The following is a 23,757-nucleotide window of genomic DNA, read 5'->3' as shown; positions in this document are numbered from 1 at the left end:
GGGATTAATGTAGGATTAATATAAATGGGTGGTTGTTGGTCGGCACAGACTCGGTGGGCCAAAGCGCCTGTTTCAGTGCTGTGTATCTAAATAAAAATAAAATAAAATCACTATCAGTGGCGAAAGGTACGAGGAAAACTAATGGGATTAAAGGCTGACAAGTCCCCTAGACCTGATAGCCTGCATCCTAGGGTCTTAAAAGAAGTGGCTGCAGAGATTGTGGATACATTGGTTGTAATCTTCCAAAATTCCCTAGATTCTGGAAGTGTCCCAGCTGATTGGAAAACCGCAAGCGTAACACCTCTGTTCAAAAAAGGAGGGAGGCAGAAAGCAGGAAATTATAGACCAGTTAGGCTAACATCTTTCATTGGGAAAATGCTAGAATCCATTATTAAGTAAGTAGTAGCAGAACATCAAGCAGGGCGGATAAAGGGGAACCAGTAGATGCAGGGTATTTGGATTTCCAAAAGGCATTCAATAAGGTGCCACATAAAAGGTTACTGCACAAGATAAGAGCTCATGGTGTTGGGGGTAATATATTAGCATGGGTAGAGGATTGGATAACTAACAGGAAAAATAGGCCGGAATTTTACGCTGGGTGGACGGGGGCCGGACTCCGACGTAAATGTCGGTGCCGAACCCGCTTCCGCCCAGCCTGGCGATCCGTCCCGTATTTTACAGATCCCCAGGCTTTAATTGGCCCGAAGTGGGACTTCCACCCACTTGAGGGAGGAGGTCCCGCCTCAGTGAGCTGCCGGCCCGCTGATTGGCCACGGGAGCGGTGGCCACTGCTGAGGTGGCAGACCAGCCGACCAAGGAGGATACCAAGGAGCCAGGACTTAGGGTAAGTTTGGGTTGCCTCACCAGGGGAATCGGTCGTGCTTTAGTGAGGCTAGGGTGGTCGTTTTGGGGGAGGGAGGCGTCTTGGATCCTGGGGGTGGGTTGGGAGGTGGGGGCGGCCCTCAATCAGGCACCTTGTGCCCGACTGCCAGGCACCCCGCCAGGGTGTGGAAAGGCCGGCATCTATACCTGGGCGGCCTTTCACGTCCCCGGCACACCCGCTTGGCATGGGTAAAATGCCCGTGGAGGTGGGCGAGGGCCCTTAATTGGCCGTTAAGTGGCCACTTAAGGGTCTTGATTGGCCTCGGGCAGGCAGGCCGCTTTTCACCCCCCGCCCCCACCACTGGACCTCCGTAAACCTGGTCGGAGGCGAAATCGGGGCAGTTAGGCCTCCCGGAGCCTGCCGCTCAATTTTACGCCGCCCCCACGCCACCATCCGATCTGCTGGGGCAGCATAAAATTCCAGGCCATAGAGTCGGGATAAATGAGGCATTTTCAGGTTGTAAATTGTAACTAGTGGAGTGGCATAGGGGTCAGTGCTGGGGCCTCAACTATTTATGATCTATATAATGAGGGGGCTTGACAAGGTAGATGATGAGAGGATCCCTTGTGAAGGAATCTAGAACAAGGGGCACAGTTCCAAAATAAGGGGTCTCCCTTTTAAGTCGGAGATGAAGAGGAATTTCTTCTCTTCGAGGGTCATTAATCTTTGGAATTCTCTTCTCCAGATAGCAGTACAGGCTGGGTCATTGTCGAACTCAGCCTTGAATATATTCAGATTTTTGATCTACAAAGGGAGTCAAGGGTTATGGGGGCAGGCAGGAAAGTGGAGTTAAGGCCACAATCAGATCAACCATAGAGTAATAGGGAATCATAGAGTCGTACAGCATAGAAACAGGCCATTCGGCCCATCGCGTCCATGCCGACCATAATGCCTATCTATACGAATCCCACCTGCCTGCATGAATTCCATATCCCTCTATGCCTTGCTCATTCAAGTACCTGTCCAGATGCCTCTTAAATGTTGCTACTGTTACTGCCTCCACCAACCCCTCAGGCAGCTCATTCCAGATACCCACTATTCTTTGTGTGAAAAATTTACCGCTTTGATCCCCTTTAAACCTCCTCCCTCTCACCTTAAATCTATGCCCTCTAGTTTTAGTCACCCCTACCATGGGAAACAGACTCTGGCTATCTACCCTATCTATGCCTCTCATAATTTTATATACCTCTATCATGTCCCCTCTCAGCCTCCTTCGCTCCAGGGAAAACAGTCCCAGCCTATCCAATCTCTCTTTATAACTGAAACCCTCCAAACCAGGCAACCTCCTTGTGAATCTTTTCTGCACCCTCTCTAGCTTAATCACATCTTTCCTGTAGTGCGGGACCAGAACTGCACACAGTACTCCAAATGCGGTCTAACCAACGTTATGGACAACTGTAACATGACGTCCCAACTCTTGTACTCAATGCCTCGGCCGATGAAGGCAAGCATGCCATATGCCTTCTTCACCACCCTGTCTACCTGTGTTGCCACTTTCAAGGAACTATGTACTTGCACCCCAAGGTCTCTCTGCTCAACAACACTCCCCAGGGCCGTGCCATTCACTGTATATGTCCTGCCCTGGTTTAACTTCCCAAACTGCATCATTTCACACTTGTCTGTGTTAAATTCCATTTGCCACTCCCTTGCCCACTTTCCCAGTTGATCTATATCCTGTTGTAACCTTAGACAACCTTCTTCACTGTCCACTATACCACCAATTTTGGTGTCATCTGCAAACTTACTAATCATGCCCACTACATTCACATCCAAGTCATTAATACATATGACAAATAACAGAGGGCCCAGCACCGATCCCTGTGGCACACCACTGGTCACCGGCCTCCAATCTGAAAAACAACCCTCCACTACCACCCAGCTGCCTCCTATCACCAAGCCAAATTTGTATCCAATTTGCCATGTGTTTGAACCTTCTGGACCAGCCTACCATGCGGGACCTTGTCAAAGGCCTTGCTAAAGTCCATGTAGACAACGTCCATCGCCCTGCCCTTGTCAATCCTCTTGGTCACCTCCTCGAAAAACTCAAATCAAATTCGTGAGACATGATTTCCCACGCACAAAGCCATGCTGACTATCTCGAATCAAACCATGCCTTTCCAGATGCATATAAATCCTGTCTCTCAGAATCCCTTCCAATAACTTTCCCACCACTGATGTAAGGCTCACCAGCCTGTAGTTCCCTGGCTTATCCCTGCTGCCCTTCTTAAATAAAGGCACAACATTAGCTAGCCTCCAGTCTTCTGGTACCTCATCCATGGCTAACGATGATACAAAAATCTCTGCCAGGTCCCCAGCAATCTCCTCCCTTGCTTCTCATAGCATCCTAGGATACACCTGGTCAGGCCCTGGGGATTTATCCACCTTAATACGCTTCAAAACCTCCAACACCTCCTCCTTTGTAATGTTGATATGCTCCAGGATATCGCTGTTCCCTCCCTTGAACTCACTAGCTTCCATGACCTTCTCCACGATAAATACGGACGAGAAATATTCATTTAAGACCTCGCCCATTTCCCGTGGCTCCACACATAGATTGCCACACTGATCCTTAAGGGGACCTACTCTCTCCCTAGCTACCCTTTTACTCAATATACTTATAGAATCTTTTAGGATTCTCCTTTATCTTATCTGCCAGAGAAATCTTATGGTCCCTTTTCGCCCTCCTGATTTCCTTAAGCGTAGTCCTACATCCCCTATACTCCGAGGGACTCGCTTGATCCCAGCTGCCTATACCTGACATATGCCTTCTTCTTTGTCCTGACCAGACCCTCAATATCCCTCGTCAACCAAGGTTCCCTAAACTTGCCAGCCTTGCCCTTCCATCTAACAGGAATATGCCGGCCCTGAACTCTTCCTATCTCACTTTTAAAAGCCTCCCACTTGCCAGACGTCCCTTTACCTGTAAACAGCCTCTCCCATTCAACTTTTGAGAGTTCCTGTCTGATGCCATCGAAATTAGCCTTCCCCCAATTTAGGACTTCAACCTGAGGACCAGACCTATCCTTATCCATAACTATCTTGAAGCTAATAGAGTTACGGTCACTGGTCCCAAAGTGCTCCCCCACTGACACATAAACCACCTGCCCATCCTCATTTCCTAAGAGGAGGTCGAGTGTAGCCCCTTCTCTAGTAGGGCCATCCACATACTGCTTCAGAAAACTATCCTGGACACACTTAACAAATTCTTCCCCATCTGATCCCTTAGCACTAAGGCAGTCCCAGTCAATATTAGGGAAGTTAAAATTGCCTACTATAACAACCCTATAATTCCTACACCTATCTGTGATTTCCCTACATATATGCTCCACCACTTCCCTCTGACTATTGGGGGGCCTGTAGTATAATCCCATCAGAGTGATCACCCCTTTCTTATTTCTAAGTTCTACCCATATGGCCTCGCTGGACATTCCCCCCAGCCATCTTATTGAATGATGCAGCAGGCTCGAGGGCCAAATGGCCTACTCCTGCTGCTATTTCTTATGTTCTTATGTTCTTATATTCTCCTTCTTGCCCATGTCTTCAACCTGCCTGACTTCTGCACAGGTGCCTTTAAAAATGGTGGCTGCGTGCAAGCTGCCGGCACTAGGACCCGTCCACCATGTTTGTTTTTTGTTTTTGTTTTAGAGATACAGCACTGAAACAGGTCCTTCAGCCCACCGAGTCTGTGCCAACCATCAACCACCCATTTATACCAATCCTACACTAATTCCATATTCCTACCACATCCCCACCCATATTTCCCTATCACCTACCTATACTAGGGGCAATTTATAATGGCCAATTTACCTATCAACCTGCAAGTCTTTGGCATGTGGGAGGAAACCGAAGCACCCGGAGGAACCCACGCAGACACAGGGAGAACTTGCAAACTCCACACAGGCAGGACCCAGAATTGAACCCGGGTCGCTGGAGCTGTGAGGCTGCGGTGCTAAACACTGCGCCACTGTGCCGCCTTAACTGTTCAAGTTGTGGACATGATCTGCTGGTAACATTATGTGAAAGAATGTTTTGTCATGCTACACAAGGTGGAGAGATGGTACTCTGCAAATAATGTCCTAATTTCAGAAAAGTAACTTCCACTTCTATCATCCACGCAACTTCCATTTTGGTTATTGGTGGGCTTCCCTGCCTGCAGGCCCTTCATCAGCTGCTGTTGGTAAAATCCTGTCGGAAGTCCCGCCGCCCACCCGTGCATGCTGCCAACCCACATTTCCACCTGATCAGTAAAATTCAGGCCATTGCTGCCGTCCTCAAAATCCTAAGGGGGAGAAATAGTGCATTGATATCTTTGAAGAACAAGCTGTGGGCCATGGTGGTAGCAGTCAATAGTGCTGCCTGCCGCCAGGGAATCGATGTAAGTCTGCATAGCATCGCTAGAAGCAGCATTATGCTAACTAATTTCGCCCCCTCAAGGCTTTAATGCTTCTGATTAAATATGGTTTAGTTTCACATGGCATGGGGTGATAGGTGTTTTAAAAGAAATCCTAGTTACTATTATGAAAGGTGCAACACAATCTGAGCATCTTGAGTAATGAATCAGAGACTGCACTGAGTGTCAGGCAGATACTTATGGTCATATTTTATGATTTCTGCAAATAAATTGCTAATTTCCCTTATTTAATTGCCTTGATATGTCAGGATCGAAATGGCAGCTGCATGTGGTTTTTTCCCAAATGATTTTGCATATTAAGAATCCATTCTAGAAACAAAAGGAAACTAGGCTAAACAGAATGCCCCTACAATAATGTTCCTTTTATATTGTGCAGCTGAAATGGGATTTAGCCAGTACAACTAATCCAATTGTTTCCATACCAGCTGCAAAGTGTATAAACTCTGCATGTTATAGACTCACCAAACAGAGGAGAAAATGTTGATTTGCCCATAAATATCAGGGTTTACAAAGAGGAGGTCCCTGGTCTAAAAGAGATTGGAGCCGATTACAGTGGCCACTAACCTATGTTCCAGCACAAACAGAGCAGCTAGCAGCTGAAAACTGGAAGAATAAAATCACATCTCCATCAGTTGTTCGAAGCCTGTTGGACACAGTTTTCAGGTTGGGTCTCAAAATGGGCAGCCAACGCGCCTGCCCAAAACCTAGTTGCCTATGCAGTTGGGGCCTTACGCCAGTTAATTGTGCCCATTTGCAATTTTCAGTACCAATGGGCAAAGTCTTCTGGGCATGCTTTGTTCATTGGCACTAGTTGTGAACCAGTGGTCCTTAAAAGCTCTGCTGCAGGCACTCAACAACAGGCAAGTTTCTGGTATAAAAGTATTTTTTTAGTGGTCAGGAAGAGCATTAATATTTTTCAAATTTCGCCCCTCATGATGCTTCACTCAGGCCCTCCCTCAGGATTGCTTCCCTCTCCCTCTCCCTCTCCCACCCCTACCTGCACGTTTATCCTTCTCCAATGAGCAAGCTGCTTGGAATGCACAAATAACACACAGTTGACATGGAGATGAGGCCCAATCATGACTCAGACCTTTCACTGCAGCCATTAAGTGAGTACAGGGGAAGGCTCATTTACTTGGCACCATATTGGGCATAAGTTCAAAATTGCTGTCATTATGTTCTCTTAGTTTAATGAAATGTTGGTAATCAGACAGCAGAATACCATCCACTTGTCAATCAGAGAAAACTCCACAGAGCTGGTAAATGAACATGCCTGAATAGTAGAGGGATTTGGCACAATGGCCTGAGCAGCCTTTTCCTGTTCCATTCTTGCTGTGTCCAGCAATTGTATTTCATGGAAGAATTTTAAGTACAACAAAGTTGGGAAGACAACAGCATAAATTCAAATCTCCAGCAGTCAATGTCACAAAATTATTCTGAAACCCTTAACATTTCTTTTATATCTTTGATGCAATATCGAAGAGGTGATTTTGGCAACTTGATTATAAAGATTAAATATTGTAAGGTGAACAAGCTAATTTTTAACATTTGAATTAAGTTGGCTGTACATCATGATATTTTCATAAAATAATTAGTGGCATTTTATTCATTTATAACTGAAAAACACTGAAAATCTAAGTTTGAGATATTGACTGATGGGGGGCAGCATTCTGCAGTGGTGGTGGATTAGTGTATTTGGTATTTTGTTTACACTGTAATAGAATATCAACAGAATCTAATATATTTCGGAATGTTATCAAACCGGGAAGAAAATCTTAGTGTTGAAACACAAGTAAAATCTTAGTCTGCAAATGTCAAACAGAATACAATGTTGGAGTCATGTTATAAGCAGGCTTTTGTCACCACAGCCCTGAAACAATGTTGACACATGTTTTGCTTCTAAACAGATATAATGTTAATTATTGAATATTCTGGATGTAAGATGGAATAATTAAATTTTTAAACGTATTGACACCTACATAATGAGTAAGGCTCAGTCCAGATATTTTCTCATGCCCAATACAAACGCCTGCTTTCATTGGATAATCTCAACTCCCTGTGAACTGAAATCCAACCTTTTGAGAGTAGTATTCTCTGATAGCTGGTCACAGGCTGAACAATGAATCCTTTTACTGATGACCTCTGCATTAAAAATAGTACAGTTCTGATCTCACTGATGGTCAGAAGATACCACACCGACAGACCATAGGTCTTAGACTGACAGCTACAGAATGAGTATTAAGAAGTTAGATTAAACCAAGCATGATTAAGAAAAATAGCAGATTTAATTAGGTTACAATATCAACCTAAACCACAATGTCTGTTCCGAAACAATAAAAGTAAGAAGATTTTTGTAATTCTCTTCAGCAATCTTGGTCACTAGAATTATGCATTCTTGAGGGAAAGTTTTTATGTGAGAAATGAATCCTCAGGAAGTCCTTTATTCAACTTTGCCAATAGAATGAGAAGGAAACTGGAGAGTAAATACTCTACTTCCAGATGTATTTGTCTCTTCCCTTGGCTGGTATAAAGGAAGATAGACATATTATTCACCATTAATAACCTACTATGAAACATTCCTTACAATGAAAGGTCTGTCAGCCACATAATGTTTCACAGGGAACAGGATGGTTTCTGAGGGCCAGACAAGGAACCTACCTGCATTCAGGATGCAGCCCGACTGCATTCTTGTTAGACTCACTGATGGGATGGTCAAAATGGCCATCGGTGGAAGTATAAGCAATTTATAACCTGGTGATCAGCATTAACTGTTTCTATTGCTAAGTAATCCACTTAAACAGAGGGCAAACAACTCCAGTTAAAGTTGGCATGTATGTATTAGCCAGATTTGTTAATTTCTCACCTTCCCCAATACCGAGAAATACAGACAGCTATATGGAAGATCAGAAAAGACATTTTAAAATCATGACATTACTGGAAAGTGACAAATTCCAATTAAGTAATAGGGCAGATTTTCCAAGTCCTTTCTGCAGCAGTAACTCAATACATGTGAGGGTTTTGACATATTTACCCCAGTATGTAGTGATTCATATGATCTGAAACAATATAGATGCTTGAGCCTTCCACAGCATAATCTCAAGAAATGAAGTATTTACAGATATAATTTTATTTTAGAACTAATGCGATATAAATGCCCAATGCATATTTAATTTTTTTACCTTTGGGAAATAATATGCTAATTGAATGCCACTTTGATTTCTGATAATTAATGCCCCTGCCCAGGCAGTTCTATACCTCAATTCTACTTTTGCTGCATTGTTCGATTGATACGATTATACACCAAGGTTGATCATCCTATTAGAAATAAGAATGATGAAGAATGGAAAGAGAGGAACTGAACTGCATTGGCAATGGCCCCATGCCAATGGAGGGAAGGTCATCAATTTGTATAGCAGAATGGGCACCAGGCAACAAAGGATAACTGACTGCTAGTACATGGACCCTTTACCTTGATGGTGTGAGATGCTCCCATTATCTTGCCTGACAACCAATCCTATGACATAAAACATTCACTCTTTTCTTGGAATGATATTTCATTCATGTGCATGAAGTCTCCATCATGTCCTGATGGGCACTTGTTGTAAAACACAGGACCCTGAAACTCTGAAACCAGACAATCTCCCAATTGCACTTGAAACAAAAGGCAGCCACTGTGTTTATATATAGAGGATTTCAGGTGTATTTATTGATCACCTGTCAGCTGTTACTAGTTACATATTGCAGTTATTAATATTGCATTGAAAAACCTAAAATGAGGACTGCACAGTTATTAAAATATATCCAATACTATTGATGCCATTTTATTACAGAATTCTTTAATTTCTCTTTTGGGGAGAAAACTGTTTTATTCAGATATTTAATTACTTTTCAAAGTTTTTCATTCCAATGTATTGTTTTTCTTTTCAATTCAATCTAATACTAAGGAATGGTGCACTCTTTCCCGTGTTTGAACCAGTGTCGGCTCCATTAGCGATAATAGTTGGAGATATGATGCTGCCATTTGCACATCTCTATCAATGTACTAAATGTTTGAGAATTGAGCACAGACTGAGTGTATTTTTGTGTTTGGCAGGTTGACGACCAAATGAAACTTCTTCAGAACTGCTGGAGTGAGCTTTTAATCTTGGATCACATTTATAGGCAAGTGGCACATTGGAAAGAAGGCGCAATCCTCCTTGTTACTGGGCAACAGGTGAGTGCAGAACTCAAGAGGCTTGCTTGACTGCAAAAAATCTCGGGAGCAGTTACCTTTCTCTGACCCTTTAATAATATTTGACTTAGAAGTCAATGAGAATACACTGTGATTCAATTTTGCTTATTTCCAAATATGTCATATGGCCAATATTTGTTTTCGACTCTGTGGCCGGAAAACTAAAATCAATATCTCCCAGCATAGAAATATTCATCATCGTGCAATCATAATTTGTTGTTGAAACCATAACCATTTAATTTTAACCCTCTCCCATTGGGCTGGTAGCGGTTACAGTAGAGTTGTGGTTAGGTTACTGGACCAGTAATCCGGAGGCTGGACTAATAATCCCACCTTGAGTTTTTGAATTCAATTTTTAAAATTCTGGAAATAAAAAGCTGCTACCAGTAAAAAACAAATGTCCAGGAGGCTGTTGGATTGTTATAAAAACCTAACTTGTTCACTAATGTCCTTTAGGGAAGCAAACCTGCCATCCTTACGTGGTCAAGCTTATCTGTGACTCCAGTCCTACATCAATAAGGCTAATGCTTAACTGCTCTCTAAGATGACCTAGCAAGCTGCTTAGTTGTATCAAACTGCTACCAGTGTTTCATGAAACTGGACCATCATTACTATCTCAGGGCAATTAGGGATGGGCGATAAATGCTGGTCTTGCCAATGATGCTCATATCCTGAAAATGAGAATAAAAAGATCTCCCAGGAGTCATGGATAGCTTTCAATTACTGAAAAATCTATGTTTTTATACTTCTGGGAACCAGTTATAAGCCAGTTTCAAGCTTGCAGAATTGCAACGAGCTGCTTTATTCTATCAATTAATTCAATGTTCCATCTGAATAAATATACTTTCTAAAGGTGATGATGTGGAGCTGTATAAAGCTCCTTTATGAACTTGCGTTAATGTTTCAGAATCCAACCCTGAGATTTCTTCTAAAGAATTTGATTGTTATTTCCATTTTTGCTACTTTCTTTTTTAAATAAAACTGACTGGTATTTGATTTTACTCTTTAACGTTTCAGTCAGGACATCTTACTCGCTCCTCAGTTTTGATGGGAGTTCATAACAAACTTTAGTATAATTGCTCTTCAAATTGTGATGAATCTGCCATGAGATTTAAATTTTCCAGCAAGTGATGTTTTCTTCTTTCATCTAAATTAACAGTAATCATTTTCACTGTGTGCTTTTCTGCTGGCAATATGAGCAGTGGAAATTATTTGGCAAAGTTATGAAGCCCAACAGTGTGATGGAGATAAATGAACAGTGGAGTGGTAATCACAAACCCAGGGTGCTTCAGACATCCTGCTATTTTCATTTAGCTACTTGCAAAATACACTCTTTGGAACATTTCATCTACATAGCATAGATTTATAGAGTAACTTCGCAGTAGATAAATGGCCTAAGGTGCTTCACAGAGGCATAATTTTTTAAAAAACGGAACCTGTCCCAAAGAAGGAGATGTTAGAAGGGGTGGTGAAAGAAGGAGGGGTTTAGAACAGGAATTCCAGAGCCAGAGGCCTAGACAACTTAAGGTGCAAATGTCAAATGTGGGGCAAAGGGATGAGGGAACACACAAGGGCCAGAAGCGGAGGAATGAGGAGTTCATGGGGATTGTTGTGTTATTGGAGGTTACAGGGACAAGAGGTAAAAGGCCATGAAAGAATTTAAATATATAAGGGTGAGAATTTTAAGTTGGAAGTGTTGAAGAACCAGGAGCCAATATAGTTCAGCAATGCCAGGAGTGATAGGTGAGCGGTAGTTGGCACAAGATAGGATATGAGTAGCAGAGCTTTGGATGAGCTGATATTTACAACAGGTGGAGGGTGGGGAGCTGCCCAGGACAACATTTGAAACAATGCTTGTGATATAACAACAGTATAGGAGAGAAAGCTACTGTGCTGCAATAATTACCCTTTCCTTCAAAGTAACAACAGTGGAGAATTAGGTACACATAAGGGGCTGAATTTTATTCGGGTGCCGCGCTGTGCGGCACCCTTTAAACTCAGCAGGGTGCCCACATTTAGCGGCCGCTGCAGAGCCCACACGATATTTCGCTTGGGGGCTCATTAGCATCACAGCGCCGAGACACCCACCCCACCCTTCATATTACATGGGGAGAGGCGGGACATTCGGCACAGTGAGAGACATTTTGACATCTGTGCAGCAGGTGCTGGGGCCCTATTTAAAGTGCCCCAGCACCTGCTTCCTGATGGCTGTCAAAGAAATACTTACCTGACTGCTGAAGAGCAGGGCTGCTGTCAAACTGGCAGAAAAGCAGAAAGTGCTACAGAAACTCAGCAGGTCAGGCAGCATCTGTGGAGAGAGAAGCAGGGTTAATTTGACCAAGTTGACAGACCTGAAAGTTAACTCTGCTTCTCTCTCCACAGATGCTGCCTGATCTGCTGAGTTTCCCCAGCACTTTCTGCTTTGCTGCCACATACTTGCCCTGCTGTGTCCCAGTGTCCTGTGAAGTTGTAATTCTTTTCTTCCATTCAAGTGTAACATTCCTTCTTGTAGGTGTGCCTCACCTGGGTGAATAATCTTAATTTTGCACATTTCAGGACTTGAGACTTAGATATACCATAAAAGGCAAATACACAACAGAAATACAATCATAATTGAAGAATAATTACCTACTATGAGCATCTAATCATCTGACTGTGAAAAGCCGCAGACTAATATGCATTTGGAATCTGTATTTATTTCTCTGCTAACTGTTATGTGAAAATACATGAACTGCAATTAAATGATCTTTGTTAGAAAGACAGGAACATATGTTCATATTCTAGCTGCATTGCCAACTAGAAATATTACACCAATATCTATGATCAGCTGCTGCAGAAGCAAAGTGTTGGTGAACATGTGTCGATATGTAAGACCATGACAACAGCACAGATTTCCTCACTAGTCCTGCACTGATTTTCAAACATGTGCAAGACAAACCTTGCAACCAGAAGTTAGAGCAGTTACATGGTGGAGTCGCCTTTGCATTTAAAGGACCACAGCAAATGCTGAGGATGGCAGAGGGGTACTCTAGGGTGGCCCCACAGTTCAGCGAAGCCTCCCTGGTTACTCTCCTCCAGGCTGTGTGGGCAAGGTGGAAAGTCCTTTTCACCAGCGATGGTAAGAAGAGGCCTTCCCGCCTGAACAAGGCAGTCTGGCAGGAGATGGCAGAGGAGGTGAATAGACCGTGAGGCCATCCGCTATCAAAGATTCCAATGCTGGAAGGGGATGAACGAGCACTCCTCCAGCCAGCCGGGGCCCACTAGGCCTCTTGTGCACAGGGTATGAGCACCAAAGTCATCCACAGCCAAAGGGCAATCAGATCAGCAACCTTTCTCCAGTCAGGCTGCTAGACCAGAGGTTGCACCAAGAAGGGGCAACCTCTCCGTTTGCAGAGAACACACTGACACAAACGGGAATGCATGGATGTCACAGCAATGTAAATATGTCTTTCACTAAATGTTCCTCGCCAACATGTGTGTCCTTTTCTCTATGTGAATGATGAGTGCCAGCATGTAGCATCAATGTCACATCTCTTTGCACCGTTGGCCCTTCAGAAGAGCCAACGTATGCAATAACATCATTGCCATGCCATCATTACTCATGAGCGTCTCCACAGATGCTGTGACATGGACGTTGGCTCAGTCAGTTGCTGCCTCTAATGGTTTACACAGGGATGCTGCAGATGTGGACTGGTGCACAGCAGGTGAGCGAGGATGATGTGTGACTTGCAGAGGTCATGTTGGTTCCTATGGAGCAGACAGCCTTTGTCTGATAAGCCACTGCCATACATTCCTAGCTCACTGCTAGCCCTGCGTGCAGAGCCTGGGTGCCATCTGCCCCCCCATGTGTCTTTCATGTTGTAAGTCCTCAGCGTTCTTATAGCCTGAGGAGGAATCCTGTTGATGTCTCTCCTCATCATGCCAGGCCTGGTCCTTATTGGGTGCATAGTTGTGCAGAGCAGCAAAGAAAGGAGCTGGCCTTTTCGGCCCGTAGTACAGGCATTGGAGGTGTTCTTTCAGCATGCCGATCTCCTGCTCAATGGTGGCTCTTGTAGCTCAGTGGCTGGTGTTGTATCTCTCCTCTGCAGTAGTGGTTGGGTCTCTCACTGGTGTCAGGAGCCATGATGACTGCAAAGGATAGCCCTTATCTCCCAGAAGCCACTCCTCCACCTGAGCCAGTTCAGTGAACAGCGGTGGCAGCTGGAACTGGCGCAGGTCCCAACTGTCATGGCAACTGCCTGAGAAGCGGTCACAGATTTCTGTGAAGCATTTGCGGTGATCACATACCTAAATTGTGAGGATTCCTTTAATGGTGACGTCAGCAGGTGATAGCCTGGCAGGAGGCCTGATGGCCACATGAGTGCAGTCTATGAACATTACAACCTATGGTTCTCCGGCAATGGTGCCGAAACCAATGGCCCTCTGGGCCTGGCTGTGAGAGTCTGTCCTGAGGCGGACATACTCCCTGGCCCTCCGGTGCCGGGCATCGGTGACCTCCCTGATGCAGCGGTGCACTGCTGACTGTGTGACCCCACAAAGGTCTCTGGTGGGCCCCTGAAAAGCTGCATGGGCATCAAGCCTGAAAACCACTGCCACAATGAGGACCAAAGGCATGGGATGTCCACCGAAGCCCATGGGCTGCAGGTCATCTTTGAGCAGGGCACAGAGATGTGTCATCACCTTCTCCACATGCGCAATCACCTCTGACACTGGTGCTCTGACATCCGATGACACGACATGTGGGGCCTGTAGATGCACGGCAAATGTAATGGCGAGCTCCCTTGGGGGCTGCTGCTCACGACCAGGGGCCTCTACGTGGATCGCACCTGCCTGTTGATTTTGCCTCTGGCACATACGATCCTCACGTGCAGAGGAACACACAATGTCGGATGAACCATACCTATTTCCATGTGATAAATAAAGTTGAACCCTGCATGTATTTGAAGGTTCCTAACAGGGCAGGGATTGGTGTTGATGGGTACATCAGCTGCTTTTCTGGATCAACTATGTGGTGTGCCATGGCATTGCCCATCTTGGACAACACTCAGAGTGGCACAGCATGACCACATCAAGATCCTACCAGCAGAATCGATATAACCTTAATGCTCCTGCCCTTTCTGGCACCCTCCCCACACACAGGGTGATTATAGTATCATTGCTCCTTCACAAACACAAATAAATGCAGAGAGTACACTGTTTACGGAGGGAGGGTACACAGTACCTCCCTTCATGCCTGCAGGGCTTTCCCTCCAGTAATCCCAAACCCTCTCCCTCCTGCCTTTAAGAATGCAGAGCTGAGACCCCTGTAATTCCCCCTCTCCCTTCCAGTATGCAGAGTGAGACCCCTGTGATTCCCCCCTCCCTCCTCCCTTCCAGTATGCAGAGTGGGACCTCTGAAAATGGAACTTAACTTCTGTCGCAAAACTTTCTCCTCCGATGACCCGCCGGCTTTTCTAATCGTGAACAGGACGGTACGTGACGGCCGCCTGTTCACAGTAAAATCAGGAAGTGTCCATGGAGAGACGGCAGGCTGCATAATCTGCAGAGGTAAGTACTGTTTAACATATTCTAACTGGGGTACCACCACTGTGCAGTGGGGGTGGGGCGCTGCACCGAGGTCCCCCCACTGCCAGTAATTTGCGGCAGGCCCTTCTCGATATTGCAGGTCGAGGCGTGCCTCTCCCCGCAGAATTTTAACGTCCCCCGCGCTGTGACCCGTGGCATCAAGGGGCCAGTAAAATTCAGCCCAAGAAATTCAGTGCTCAATCGGTGCAGAATTGTTAGTCTCTATGCCATTTTGCTAAACAATAGACGTTCAAATAAAAGCAAAATACTGCGGATGCTTGAAATCTGAAATAAAAACAAGAAATGCTGGAACCACTCAGCAGGTCTGGCAGCATCTGTGAAAAGAGAAGCAGAGTTAACGTTTCGGGTCAGTGACCCTTCTTCGGAATAGACGTTCAAATATGGAGGACCAGTGTCTTTTTAAAGGTGTAGTGCTTCATGAAACCATTTGTTCATTCTGTGATTACGAGCTGTAAAAGTTTAACTGCTACAAAATTGAATTTCCAAACTCTGTTTTATCTTCCTGCTATGATCACTCATGGTTTGTGTACTGATGTGGGCTTTGGTGCTTCAACCCTGAGGTCTCGCTGATCACAGAGCTCGGGGGCATGGAGTAGAGCTCAATTGTATGAGTACTCAAATCACACCATATTGAGATCTAATATGACATTTCATCCAGTATGAATATAAAAATACTCACAAGTACCGTTCTATAGCTTTACCTCATGTACTAAAAAATGTATTACTTTCAAGTCGTACTTCTTTATAATAAGGCTCCAATCCGGCAGTGGTTATTTCAATCAAAAACCTACAAGTCATGGCCCCTGTGTCTCCAGAGCATAAAACACCAGCTATCAAAGTGTGACTTGCACACTACTCTTTAAGGTAATTAAAGGACGCTGCAGCTTAAATTACTGACTATGAGTGGCATGTTCTTTTGTTACTTAATCAATAGTTCTTAAGGAAGTTCTCTGCATCACTGGTGCTAATTTTTCTGCAGGCTTTTGTTTGTTGTCTAGTCTGCACATAACACGATAGGTTTGATATATCGTGTGTGACATAAGAAAAGCAGCCAAAGGCTAAATAAAAGGAATAACAATTTTTTGTCTTATTGCATTATCTACTTGCGGACTGTTGTTAGTGTTTTGATTGGTACTCTAACAGCAGGCTATTTATAATTAAGGCCTAATACTTTGATTCTTCCTCAGAAAAGACTGAAGGATTTTAAAAGCTTTGAAATTTCACGATAAGGTGTCGCAGGATAACAGCTTAAACTTGCTGTTTTCAACTAGATTAAGTTGTTTTGGTCTTTTTAAAATTATAATAAATAAAAGCAGGCACAATTTTAAAGCTAACTTGCAATTAAAATGTATTTTAAGGAGTCTTCTTCCCCTAGCACTGTGCGCATACTTTCATTCAATGACTTTACATGGCGGCTAATCTCCAATATTTTATATATCAGTGAGTTAGCAAAGTCTGAACATTTTGGTAAATGGTGTGGTTCATTCAGCAAAGAATGGACAGTTTCTATTGAAAAAGCTAACATTCCCTTCCAAGTCACACACCGCCCTGACTTGGAAATTCATCGTCACTGGAACAAAACCCTGAAACTCCCTCCTGTTGGTGTGCCTACACCACATGGACTGCAGCGATTCAAGAAGGTGGCTTACCAGCACCTTCTCTAGGACAATTAGGGATGGATAATAAATGCTGGCCTTGCCAAAAATAGCCACATTCCACAAACAAATAAATAGAAAATTCCAAGCTCTTCAAATGCTGCCATAAGCAACTGCACCATGCAGTATAATACTAAACCATGTAGACTAAACTCCCAACTTTGACCCTTGACCTCTGCTGATACCTGATATCAGCCATGAGGTTGAGGGGGAAGGGACAGAATGGCTAAAGCCAATACCAATCCTGATTTCTATCCAATAACCCCTTGCACAACTTTTATGTGTGTTTGTGGGTGACAGAGAGAGAGACTGAGAATGTGTCAATGTAGAAGATGTTGGGTGAAGATAGGGTTAGGTATGGCTGTGATTGGTCACTGGACAAATAGGTATTTAGATTTGGTACTTATGCTCATGTGGCAGAGGGTTCTGTTGCCAGTGGATTTGACTGAGTAAACAAGGTAACTTAAGTGACTGCGTCCATTGCTGTATAACATTCACAACATACCAGATTAGTGTTTCATTTGATAGCTTTTTATTTTGATCTGTTTAAAGTTGAGCCGAGTTTGAATCATCCAAATTTCATTTAAACATCTGGGCCAAGAGTTTCAGCCTTGGGGAAAATCTTTGATCCGGGTGCAAACTATGCTTAAAATTGTGCTTGTTTTGTAAAGTGAATCTTTGCTCAACTTTCCGCATAAACGCATTGGCATGTTGCTGAATGGAAAATCTGCCATACACCAGCGCAATCAGGCAGTGTTGTAGAATGCAATTTTAAAAAAAACTTCTGCATTAAAAAATATTTCTTAATGTATTTAAGACTGGTAACCCAGTGCCATTTTATTAATACAGCTGAAAATGGGTTTATCATTGGGTTGAATGAAAGTATGCACACAAAAAAAGCATTCTTAATCCAAGTGACTAATCCACTACCTATGAATAGCCCAATTATAAACAACCGGGCGGCACAGTGGTTAGCCTCACAGCTCCAGGGACCCGGGTTCGATTCTGGATACTGCCTGTGCGGAGTTTGCAAGTTCTCCCTGTGTCTGCGTGGGTTTTCGCCAGGTGCTCCGGTTTCCTCCCACATCCAAAGACTTGCAGGTGATAAGTAAATTGGCTGTTGTAAATTGCCCCAGGTGATAGGGAATATGGGATTATTGTAGGGTTAGTATAAATGAGTGGTTGATGGTCGGCACAGACTCAGTGGGCCGAAGGGCCTGTTTCAGTGCTGAATCGCTAAATTTAAAAAAAACAACTTTTAAAAAACTGTTCAGAACCATTTACCAGTTACGTGGATGTACAGTAGTCAGTGTCTAAGTATATTTACAGGTGTCTATTAGTGTCCTTTGACAAGAAATTCAGATCAGTAGCACCTGATGTTCAGATGATATGGGTACCCTTTGTTGTCCAAAATGCCATACGCAATAGTGTGAGGGCGTTAGCGCGGGTACAGTGAACAGCCGCTGGAAATATGCATAGCAGGCAGACAATAATGTCAATCAGTGTGCAATGCACTTGGTGCCATTTTGGAGCTCAACACTCCAGCTAATGCTATCTTTTAACCTCACACACCTGAAGACAAATTCGGCAGCAGGAGGGACCCTACTACCAGCACAATTTAAAACAAAGTTGTCCAACATACAATCCACGGGCCAGAATTCAGCCCGCCAAAGGTTTCCATCTGGCCTGCCAAGGACGAGAAATTTCTGCTGAAAATCCGCCATTGTCTTCTTCCAGCCTGCCAAAACCTTCTGTGACTGACAATGCTGCAGCTCCTTTACTGACATGGCAGAGATGCCGCATTGTTCCTGTCCTCCTTTACCAAGATGGTGGATGTACTTCAGTACCTTATGTTCTGGTTCCTTTTGTAAGATGGTGGCACCTGGGCTGAGCCACATGTCTGCTGGGCGCCTCCCGTCCGAATTCCATTTCTAGTGCAGACTTCCCGACCTTGTGCTCGGGCCCCAGGCCCAGCACTGGCTCTGCCTGCGTATGGACCCGGCCCTGGGCCTCAGGCCCCGGGCACTCCATCTCTGCCACTGTCACTGAGAAGGTGGCAGGGCACAGGCCCGGGCCCTGCGAGCAGGGTGCCAGAGTAACTGGGCCCTGGGAGCAGGGGGAGGGTGGTGACACAGAGGGGGGAGTCACAGAGAGAGGAGGGGGAGAGAGAGACACACACACAGACAGAGAGACACACAGAGTGAGAGACACAGACAGACAAAGACACACAGAAACAGAGAGAGACAGACAGAGACAGAGAAAGAGAGACAGGGCAGAGAGATAGATAGATAGAGACAGAGACAGCCAGACAGAGACAGAGAAAGAGAGACAGGGCAGAGAGATAGATAGATAGAGACAGAGAGAGACAGACAGACAGAGAAAGAAAGACAGGGCAGAGAGATAGATAGATAGAGACAGAGAGAGACAGAGAGAGAAGATGGTCACACAGAGGCAGAGGTCAGGATTTTACCAAGCTACCGATGTCGGGCTCCATGGAGGGGGCAGAAGGAAGATCAGTCCGGCAGTGGCCCACCACGGAGTCTGCGCTGGGAGTGCCGGGCCCGATGTTGCCAGCAGCAACAAGGCTTCGTGGAGGCCCCCCCCACCCCCCCAACCCTGCCGCTGGGCGACAAGACCCGGCTTTGAATATTTAAATTAAACACATGAATAGATTTAAATAAAATTCACTCCAATCTTACCTTCGGGCCACGATCTTCTGAGCGGCAGTCAGCACTCACACGCCTTCACTTTCCCACTAGGCAGGCAGCACAGTGGTGGGGAATGGGGGAGCTTGTGATTTTTAGTGCTTGAGGGCCAGGGGATGGATTCAGATTTACATCATTAGTGCAGGGGATGGTGGGAAGGGGTAACCTCTGCACTTTGTTCAGTTTGCGGGGGGAAGGTCTAGTGTTGAAAGTAAGTGTTTGGAGGGGGGGTATAGGGAAAATATTGAATTTAATGTTATTGGGGGAGTGGGAAAGGGGCGACAAACTTTTGATCAGTACAGGGATGGGGGTATAACTTTAAAAATGTAAATTAGCTGGCAGGGCTGGCTGCTCTTTAAAAACGGCACCAGCGCCCGTGCACAGGTGGCTGATGCTGTTGCCAGCAATGGAGAGCCCACCCCTTTCATGTGATTGGGGGGACAGCCCGACCAGCATATTATCGTGGGCCGCCGCAAAGAAGATCATGGAGGCATGGTGGCGTGAGCAGGCCGCCATTTTTTTCACCCGCTGCCGCTCCCGGTGGTGAGTGCATAAAATCCAGAGAAAGACACAGAGACAGAGAGAGGGAGAGACAGAGAGAGAGAGTGAGAGAGACACACATAGACAGAGAGACAAAGAGGGAGGAGAGCGGGGTAAGAGAGGGCAATCAAGATTATTCCTGATAGATGGATATCTATCCGGAATACTCCACATCGCTGCATCAAGCATGCGGGCAGACACTGTCTACTTCTGCTAGCAAAAACAATGCCAGGTATCTCTCTAAATCAGTGTCCAATATAGTGATGAGAAAGTAAGTTAATAAATTAGTCTTCTCATTTAAAGTTTGTTCACAAAAATGCCCATTTTTTGTGGTTTTGATAGTAAAATAAATTTCTAATACCTTTATCTTTCTGAAACTTGCTCACCGGCCCCCTATGTAGGACAAAAATTATAATGCAGCCCCTCATGTGAAAAGGTTGGACACCCCTGATTTAAAAGGATCATCAAATACCTCCAGGTTAGTTTCTGGTTGCTTTCTGTCCACTGTTGCATGAGGAAGGTCACTTATGCTCCCTATTCATTAAGAGCTAACTAAGCTCCATTCTCTCTTGCAGAGAGAAGCAAGTGCAATGAGCATGCAGCTTCGCAATGATTGCAGGCTTTGCCATGGTGCAGGGTGCCATTGACTGCACACACAGCACTGTGCAGGCACCACAAGTCAACACTATACTGGAACTGAGAGCGATTCCAGTCCCTCAATGTCCAGTTGGTCTGTTACTATAGGCAGAGAACCATGCATGTCAATGCGTGGCATCCTGGCAGCAGTCATAATGCCTTCGTTTTGTGACAGTCCACTGTGCCAGCTGCATTCGAGCCACCACAACACACTAAAGGGTAGCTGCTGGGTGACAAGTGCTAACCCCTGGCCACATGGCTGATAATTCCAGTGGGCAACCTATGCACGCATGTTCAGCATACATACTCGAAGTCATGCTGCCACATGAAATGCAATAGAAAGGACCATTGGCATGCTGAAGCAATGTGTCCACTGCCTGGACTGCTCCGGAGGAACCCTGCATTACTTGGCAGGGTGAGTGTCAAGATTTATTGTGGTCCCCTGCATGTTGTACAACCACACTACCATGAAGGTACAGCCCTTGCAACCAACTATACTGTGACCAGCTGAAGAGCAGGAGGAGGAGGAAGAGGAGAAGAGGAGGAAGAAGAAGGGAGGAGGGAACTTAAACAACCCCTTTCTGGCCAGGATGTCCATGAAGAACTCATTCAATTGTGAAACCAGTTACTGCAACCCCAATTCCCCATTCAAGAGTCCCACACCTTCCCTTCCCTCTGTCACTGACCAGCACAGTGTCCACTTGGTCACAGTGAAAACCACAAAATAAACATTCCACATCATGTTTATGAATGAAATCATGCCACATTCCATACAAGAGTCCATGAATCATTCTTTTGCATTCCCTTAGTGCTTGTGTTCTGTGTGCCTTTGCCTGTGCTACTGATCCTACACAGGGCTACCCCAATAGCTGCAATATGGCTGGCAGAAGGCTGCTAACTTTCAGTGGAGGTAACTGCAGATGGTCTTGAAGGACAGCCTCGCGCAGCTCTGGCCCTGGAAGGCCCAGCTTTGGACGGCACCATCTCGGCACAGGACACAGCAGCAGTCTTGGCTGAGTAGCTGGCGAGAGCATGGTGGAGTGACGGAGCCTGAGGACAAATGCTGGCTTCCTGAGAGAGGAGAGCAGGTTTGTGCTGCACGGAGCCACTGCCATACCCCCAGGGTGACACCTCAGCAATTCTAGTAATCTGTTGGAGGCCAGATTACTGGACTGCTATGACACCCTGCAAGCCCCATTGCACAATGTAATCCACAGCTATAATGGCAGCAGTCTGAACTTGTATGGTAGCAAACTGGCCTTGCGTGACTTCAGTCTGAACTTCCACTGCAGCACTAAGACATTGGGTGGCTTCTGTTTGTGCTGCAATGGAAGCTTCGACATTGGCCATCAGATGCTGCATCATGGTTGGGTCCACAAGTGTCATCATGGTGTTTTCCACCACCCATGCTGGAAAGGATGGGTTCCAGGCTCTGCTCAATGCCCTGTGCCAAGTTGATGCCAGACTCCCCCATTCTACTCAACAGTGACTGCAGGCTTTCTAGCAGGCCTGCCAATACAACAAGCATTTCATTATGCATGCCCATCAGCCTTCTTCTGTAGCCTGCCCCATCAAAGTGCTCATCTGAGTCCTCTGCAGCAGAACTCATGTGCAACCTCACCCTCCGGCAAGCGGGCACCTTTGCTGCCCTTTCCCCCAGCCCTGGCTGCAGGCCACCCATGCCCAGTATCTCACCACATACAGTTCCCACCTTGATACTATCCTCTAACTTAGTATCTGAGCTGGTGACTGACTACAAGTGTGAAATCAAGTGACAGTGCTGTGTCTTCATCATCATTGTCTTGGTGTTCCTCCACTGCCTGGCCAGGTTATAGTTCTTGGGTATTTGAAAGGAACAAAGCATAGGGTAATGTGGTGGTGCAGGGAGGGGGGAAAGTAAAGGGTCCATATCTACACCATCTGCAGCTTGTAAATCAGAAGGCAATGTGGGATGAGAGGGAAGTGAGATGTGTGAAGGAGGAATTAGGTATGAGGAGACAGTCATCTTCAATGATTTCAATATTGCAGTCAACAGGCACGTGTTAATCAGACAACCCAATACCTTCGCCTGGATTCGGGGGGGGATCTAATATATCCCGCCTTGCACCTCATAAAACACAGCTGAATTTTAAAAGTTTCCTTGAAGGCCCGCAAACAGGCGTAATTTGCGAAGACTCGCCACAGTGATTAAGTCAATTTGAGGGCATGGCCAGTTTTATGGGCAGGGCTAACGTTCAGTGTGATGTCTTTTAAGCCAGTGCAAAAGTTCACAGAAACTCAATTTGAACTGAATGTAATTTGCACATGAAATACCTCGATCTTTTGTGCTGATTTTTGGTTGATATAGGACAAATTATTAGCACAGCTTACGCCCTGGAATTTAAAACAAAAACAAGAAATGCTGGATTCACTCAGCAGGTCTGGCAGCATCTGTGGAAAGAGAAGCAGAGTTAACGTTTCGGGTCAGTGACCCTTCTTCGGAACTGACAAATATTAGAAAAGTCACAGATTATAAACAAGTGAGGTGGGGTTGGGCAAGAGATAACAAAGGAGAAGGTGCAGATTGGACCAGGCCACATAGCTGACCAAAAGGTCACGGAGCAAAGGCAAACAATATGTTAATGGTGTGTTGAAAGACAAAGCATTAGTACAGATTAGGTGTGAATATACTGAATATTGAACAGCAGCAAGTGCAAACCTGAAGAAAAACAACCTGAAAAAAACAGTGGGTGAGCAAACTGAACAAACTAAGATGAAATGAAATAAATGCAAAAAAAGATTGTAAAAAATGTAAAAAATGTAAAAAGGAATGTAAAAAAAAAAGGAAGAAAAAATAACTAAAAATGACTAAAAATGAAAGTAAAGTGGGGGGCTGTCATGCTCTGAAATTATTGAACTCAATGTTCAGTCCGGCAGGCTGTAGTGTGCCTAATCGGTAGATGAGATGCTGTTCCTCGAGCTTGCGTTGATGTTCACTGGAACACTGCAGCAATCCCAGGACAGAGATGTGAGCATGAGAGCAGGGGGGAGTGTTGAAATGGCAAGCAACCGGAAGCTCAGGGTCCTGCTTGCGGACTGAGCGGAGATGTTCCGCAAAGCGGTCACCCAGT

The 23,757-nt window shown here is 45.1% G+C and overlaps 1 protein-coding gene across 8 annotated transcripts in view; it reads left to right on the top strand.

Moving 5' to 3' along the window:
* nr5a2 (nuclear receptor subfamily 5, group A, member 2) overlaps positions 1–23,757 on the top strand; it is a 234,088-nt gene that overhangs the window by 124,146 nt on the left and 86,185 nt on the right. For 7 of the 8 annotated variants that reach the window (XM_068037607.1, XM_068037609.1, XM_068037612.1 and 4 more), the window contains one exon: positions 9,388–9,507. In XM_068037607.1, coding sequence (XP_067893708.1) covers positions 9,388–9,507 — 120 coding nt within the window. Of the gene's footprint in view, positions 1–9,387; positions 9,508–11,907; positions 12,181–23,757 lie in introns of those variants that run through there. The other variant, XM_068037615.1, reaches the window with a different exon arrangement.

The sequence above is a fragment of the Heterodontus francisci genome, chromosome 8, assembly GCF_036365525.1.
Source record: "Heterodontus francisci isolate sHetFra1 chromosome 8, sHetFra1.hap1, whole genome shotgun sequence".
Classification (NCBI taxonomy): domain Eukaryota; kingdom Metazoa; phylum Chordata; class Chondrichthyes; order Heterodontiformes; family Heterodontidae; genus Heterodontus; species Heterodontus francisci.
This window is presented reverse-complemented; position numbering and strand designations above follow the sequence as displayed.